At 46.8% G+C, this 6,648-nt stretch overlaps 1 protein-coding gene across 1 annotated transcript; it reads left to right on the top strand.

The window, feature by feature from the left end:
• The first annotated feature begins 320 nt into the window (after nt 1–320).
• LOC112077274 (transmembrane protein 151B-like) lies at nt 321–3,408 on the top strand. The gene is made up of 2 exons (XM_070441630.1): nt 321–399; nt 1,250–3,408. Exon 2 carries the CDS (start codon nt 1,332–1,334, stop codon nt 2,448–2,450), a length of 1,119 nt encoding a protein of 372 aa, XP_070297731.1. The 5' UTR covers nt 321–399; nt 1,250–1,331; the 3' UTR covers nt 2,451–3,408.
• Nucleotides 3,409–6,648: the final 3,240 nt, after the last annotated feature.

Raw genomic sequence — 6,648 nt, 5'->3', positions numbered from 1 at the left:
TAGAAATATGGTCCGACAAAGCATAACAATAACAGCATGTACTGCGTTCATAATTGTATGTTTTCTCTAATAAGAATAGATGATATCCATCAACACATTTAATCTATGTGAGGATTGGTCGGTCGTCGGGCAAAAGTAACGATGTGTGTCCACTTTAAGTAGAAATTGTCCCTTATGTATAAGTTACCTGAAAAATAGGACAGCGACTTATCATAAAAAATAAACGTTTTTATTTTTTTATTCCCCTCGCTCACAGGTCTACCATGAGAGGGTTAACCACCCACCCGCCTCCAGCTCTGAAGTTTGACTACGGTCGCCACGGGTGAAAGACGTCTCCAAGGAGCTCCAGGGACTTCAGGACACCCGGCTGTCAGGCTAACGCTTCACCAAGTGTTTCAGGTACACCAAAACTACCAACAACAATACAAAATACACACAAAATACACACAGCCATACACACAGCATAACACACGCATACACAAACACATCACCACAAATACAACAGCATAACACAAATACACACACATACACAAAATCACACCAGCATACACACAATACACACAAATCACACAAAATACACACAGCATACACACAAAAGCACCACAAATACACAACATACACACAATAAACAAAAACACAGCATACACACAAATACACAAGCATAACAACAAATACACACAGCATACACACAAATACAACCCTCACAGCATACACACAAATACACACAGCATACACACAATACACACATCAACACACAAATACACACAGCATACACCACAATAACAACACAATACACACAGCATCACCACAAAATACACACAATATACACACAAGCATACACACAGCATACACACAGCATACACACAGCATACACACAAATACACACAGCATAACACACAGCATACACACAAATACACCACATACCATACACACAATACACACCAAATACACACAAGCATACACACAAATAACACACAGCATACACACAAAACGACATACACACAGCCACCTAAGCAACACACAATACCACACGCATACAACAAGCATAACACCAAAAACTACACACAACATACAGCACAATAACACCACAGCATACACACAAATACACACAGCATACACACATTTGGAATTCTAGATGTTCAGCTAGGTGAGTTTCTCACCTTAGCCTGCTTTGAGCTACTGTAAAAACGCTATATAAATCAAATCAGTGAATTAATCAATCAATGAATCAATTGTTCCTCTGTTTCAGTTTTGCCAGCGCCCGTGCGGAGGCTGCATACCTCACCCAGCGAGCACGCTTCTTCGGAGACAACGAGGGTCTGGACGATTACATGGAAGCACGGGAAGGGATGCATCTAAAGAACGTGGATTTCAAGGAGCATATTCTGGCGTTCCCAGACCCGACCCGGCAACCGTGGTATTCCCGACACCGGGTCTTCTGGCTAGCCTCAGCGTTCCTCTTCTCCTGGCCCATCCGGGTCGTGTCGGAGTACTGCACGGCCCATGTACACTACCACGTGGAGAAACTGTTCGGAGAGGAGACGATCCGTGAGGACGGAGTGACGGAGAACGGAGGAACGACAGGCGAGAGGAGTGKCAACGGCGGGTCGAGCTACAGAGCRATATCGCGGGTGAACACGGTGGATATGACGGAGCTGGAGTGGCACATTCGCTGTAATCAACAAATGGTTCCTTCATATTCCGAAGCTCTTCTCATGGACTTGGAGAGAGAGAGTAATGGAGGAGTTAGTGGAACAGGAGGAACTAACACCACCTCCTCCACACCTGGAGCTCCAGGCTCCATCCAGGGAGGCTTTCCAGTCAGCATGACCCGCCCAGTGGCTTTCTCCACGGCTTACCTCCTCCAGAGCTGTCCCCGGTGCCGGAGTACCACGTCAAGCTCAAGCCTGCCCTCCAGGCTAAGGGCCCCGACGGGGAATCAAGCCCTGCTGAACGGCACTGTGGCTGGGATGAGGGCGAATGGCGTAGGGGGTGGGGGTCAGGGTGGTGGCAGGTTAGTGTTGAGTCGTAGTGGGTTTTCTCTAGGGACACGGCCGAGACCAGCAAGTCTATTTCACTCTCGTAGTATGGGGGGAGGACTGGGAGGAGGACGGGGGGAAGACGGAGGAGGAGGGTTTCTGGGGTTAGGGTCCTGGCAGGGTCAGGATGATGAGGAAAGTAGAGGAGTGCTGGAAGGAGAGAGGGAGGAGGAAGAGGAGGGAGAGAGGGATGAGGAAGAAGTGCAGGAGGGAGGAGGAGAGGTGGATGAGGGGGTGAGGGATAGGCCTCCGTCTTACCACGATGAGCAGGAGGGAGGAGGAGAGGTGGATGAGGGGGTGAGGGATAGGCCTCCGTCTTACCACGATGCATTTTTCTTCCCGGTGTTGATCGTACACGGAGAGGAGAGCTGCCACGGTGGAGATGACGTGATGGACACAATAGTAAACTAACAGAAAAGAAAGGAATAAAAAGATTAAATGGAAAAAGAATGGTTGCCATAGTCTGAGAGACAGTGGAAAGGAGGGGATATTGTAGAACAGGACAAGAAAGAGGGGGATGTAAATCAACTGAGAGAAAAAGGGAAGATATTGGTAGACGTTGGATAATATGAGAGAGAGGGGGGGTGGAGAGAGAGAGATAGGGATGTAGGAAGAGGGGGAGAGGGAGGGAGAAAGAAAGGGATGGAGAGAGGTTTGTAGTGAGAGAGAGAGAAAGACAGAGAGAGAGACGAGGCAGAGTGAGAGAGAGAAGGACAGAGAGAGAGAGAGAGGCGAGGCAGAGAGAGAGAAAGAAAGAGAGACAGAGAGAGGCGAGGCAGAGTGAGAGAGAGAAAGAAAGAGAGACAGAGAGGTGAGGCAGAGTGAGTGATGAAGGAATTTGTTTCCTTTATGTTCGTTAACCAATTTAATTATAACAAAGCAAACACTCTGTCCGTTTCTAAGAATTTGTAAGATCCTTATTTGCATAAAATAGACATAGACCCGTGTCCAAATTAATCAATAGCGTTTATTCTCGAGAGATCTCTGACGTGCATATACAAAACCGTTATTTTTATCCCTTCTATTACTAACGCACATACATACACACTAATCTGGATTATCTCCTGAAGTCTCACCACAGTTTATTACCACTTAGCAGACAGTTCCAGCCCCCCCCCCCCCCCCCCAAGATCGGAAAAGCTAGAGGGGCTTTTGCTGTCTTCCCTTATCTCCACAGAGTTATAGCTTAGTCGGTTCAAACATAGGTTAATGATCCATTTAGTTTTCTTTAGGCACACACACAGACATTCCTTTCTCCCCCTGTACATGCTACATAACCTCTAATCCTAATGGTTAAGTTTCTGGTAGAATTATTTAATAATTTATCTTAAACCTTGATAAAATATCTTAACAGTGAGAGAGAGAGAAAGACGAGCAGAGTGAGAGAGAAAAGACAGAGAGAAGAGCGAGCAGAGAGAGAGAGAAAGACGAGGACAGAGGAGAGAGAGAGAGAGAGACAGAGAGAGAGAGAGAGCAGAGAGAGGCGAGGCAGAGAGAGAGAGAGAGACAGAGAGAGAGGAGCAGAGAGAGAGGTGGGGTGGAGAGAGAGATAGGGATGTAGGAAGAGGAGGAGAGGAGGGAGAAAGAAAGGGATGGAGAGAGGCTTGTAGTGAGAGAGCAGTCTTAAGTGGAAGGCCGTTGACTGCACATTGGAATGTTTGTTTTCCAGATATCTATGCTAGGATGCTGTAGGATACTGTAGGACTAGGATACTGTGAGGCTAGATACTGTAGGAGGATCTAGGATACTGTAGAGGCTGTAGGATACTGTAGATACTGTAGGGGCTGTAGGATACTGTAGAAGGCGTGGGATACGTAGGATACTGTAGGAGGCTGTAGGATACTGTAGGGGGCTGTAGGATACTGTAGGAGGCTGTAGGATACTGTAGAGGCTGTGGGATACTGTGGAGGCTGTAGATACTGTAGGATACAGTAGGGGCTGTAGATACGTAGGAGGCTGTAGGATGCTGTAGGATACAGTAGGGGCTGTAGGATACTTGTAGGAGGCTGTAGGATACTGTAGGAGGCTGTAGAGACTGTAGAACGGTGGATACTGTAGGAGGCTGTAGGATACTGTAGGATACAGTAGGGGCTGTAGGATACTGTAGGAGCGTTAGATACAGTAGGGGCTGTAGGATACTGTAGGAGGCTGTAGATACTGTAGGATACTGTAGGAGGCTCTATAGAAGGATGGATGCACCCTATTCCCTATTTAGTGCTCTTCTCTCCGGGGAGACCCATACCACGCACCATAGACCCATACGCACATAACCCATACTGCACATAGACCCATACTGCACATAGACCCATACTGCACATAGACCCATACTGCACATAGATCTCTCGTCGCTGACGGCGACATCCCGTACCCCGAAAAACACATTTAAACAGACCTCTGGTTGACCTATTTCCAATCAACTTTTCCCGTCACTGAAGGCAAATCTAGGATCCGGGATACCTTACCAGTCGTTTTGGGCTGTACAATGTGTGAGCTGTGGTCAAAATAAACATTTACATGTAATCATTTCCGACGCTACACTGAAMAAAAATATAAAACGCAATATGTAAAGTACCATGTTTCATGAGCTGAARTAAAAGATCCCAGAAATGTTCCATACGTATAAAAAAATGGATTTCTTTCAAATGTTGTGCACAAATTTGTTTACATTCCTGTTAGTGAGCATTTCTCCTTTSCCAAGTTAATCCATCCACCTGACAGGTGTGATATAGCAAGAAGCTGATTAAACAGCATAATAATTACACAGGTGGACCTTGTGCTGGGGTCAATAAAAGGCCACTCTAAAATGTGCCGTTTTGTCACAACACAATGCCACAGATGTCTCAAGTTGAGTGGGCGTGCAATTGGCATRCTGACTGCAGGAATGTCCACCAGAGCTGTTGCCAGGGAATTTWATGTTTATTTTTCTACCATAAGCCGCCTCCAACGTCGTTTTAGAGAATTTGGCAGTACTTTCAACCGGCCTCACAACCGCAGACCACGTGTAACCACATCAGCYCAGGCTTCTTCACCWGSGGGATCATCTGAGACCAGCCACCCRGACAGCTGRTRAAACTGTGGGTTTGTACAACCAAAGAATTTCTACACAAACTCTCAGGGAAGCTCATCTGCGTGCTCGTCTTCCTCACCAGGGTCTTGACCTGACTGCAGTTTGGCGTCGTAACCGACTTCAGAGGGCAAATGCTCACCTTCGATGGCCACTGGCACACTGGAGAAGTGTGCTATTCATGGATTAATCCCGGTTTGAACTGTACCGGGCAGATGGTACACAGCGTGCATGGCGTCGTGTGGGCGAGCGGTTTGCTGATGTCAACATTGTGAACAGAGTGCCCCATGGTGGCGGTGGGGTTATGGTATAGGCAGGTATAAGCTATGGACAACGAACACAATTTTATTTTATCGATGGCAATTTGAATGCACAGAGATACTGTGATGAGATCCTGAGGCCCATGGTCTTGCCATTCATTCGCCGCCATCACCTCATGTTTCAGCATGATAAAGCACAGCCTCATGTCACAAGGATCTGTACACAATTCCTGGAAGCTGAACATTTCCCAGTTCTTCCATGACCTGCATACTCACTAGACATGTCACCCATTGAGCATGTGTGGGATGCTCTGGATCGACGTGTACGACAGCGTGTTCCAGTTCTCGCCAATATCCAGCGACTTTACATAGCCATTCAAGCGGAGTGGGACAACATTCCACCACGGGCCACAATCAACAGCCTGATCAACTCTATGTGAAGGAGATGTGTCGCACTGCATGAGGCACATGGTCACACCAGATACTGACTGGTTTTCTGATCCACGCCCCTACTTTTTGTTTAAGGTATCTGTGACCAACAGATGCATATGTGTATTCCCAGTCCTGTCAAATCCATAGATTAGGGCCTAATGAATTCATATCAATTGACTGGTTTCCTTATATGAACTGTAACTCCGTCAAATCGTTGACATTTTTGTATGTTGCTTTGATATTTCTGTTCGATATAGATTACCACGTGATCCCAGATGGCAGCACACCGCCTTTTAAGGAGATATGGTGTGAATTCGGGTCAACTCAGGAAAAGTTGGATATAAATGTTTCTTTTCACACATTATTTAGGTCAACKAGAGGGCTGGTAAATATGGTTTCGGGGTACGGGAGATCAGTGTGTAAAGTTACAGGTCTCCCGGGGCGAAGAGGCTAGCCGCTATAAAGGGAACAGGGTGGCTTTTAGGACAAAGCCTAGAAGAACGGTTGTTTAGGAATAAGGGAAGAGGAGGGAAGAGGAGAGATGGACAGAGAGACAGCCGAGCACAGACATCTGATGCCACCATTTAGGATCTGCTCTCTTAAGTCAGAGGAGAGGAGGGCAAAAAAGACAGGATGCTGGAGACAAAACAGAGAATCTGCACTCCTTTTATTTTGTCTTCCATGGAACAAAGGGAGAAGGAGAGTTCCATTCCCCTTCAACTGAAGGACAGAGGGAGAAGGAGAGTTCCATTCCCCTTCAACTGAAGGACAGAGGGACAAGGAGAGTTCCATTCCCCTTCAACTGAAGGACAGAGGGAGAAGGAGAGTTCCATTCCCCTTCAACTGAAGGACA

This window comes from Salvelinus sp. IW2-2015, unplaced genomic scaffold (genome assembly GCF_002910315.2).
Source record: "Salvelinus sp. IW2-2015 unplaced genomic scaffold, ASM291031v2 Un_scaffold4428, whole genome shotgun sequence".
In the NCBI taxonomy this organism is placed as follows: domain Eukaryota; kingdom Metazoa; phylum Chordata; class Actinopteri; order Salmoniformes; family Salmonidae; genus Salvelinus; species Salvelinus sp. IW2-2015.
Note: the sequence above shows the minus strand (reverse complement) of the source record. Positions and strands in the feature narration are given on the sequence as shown.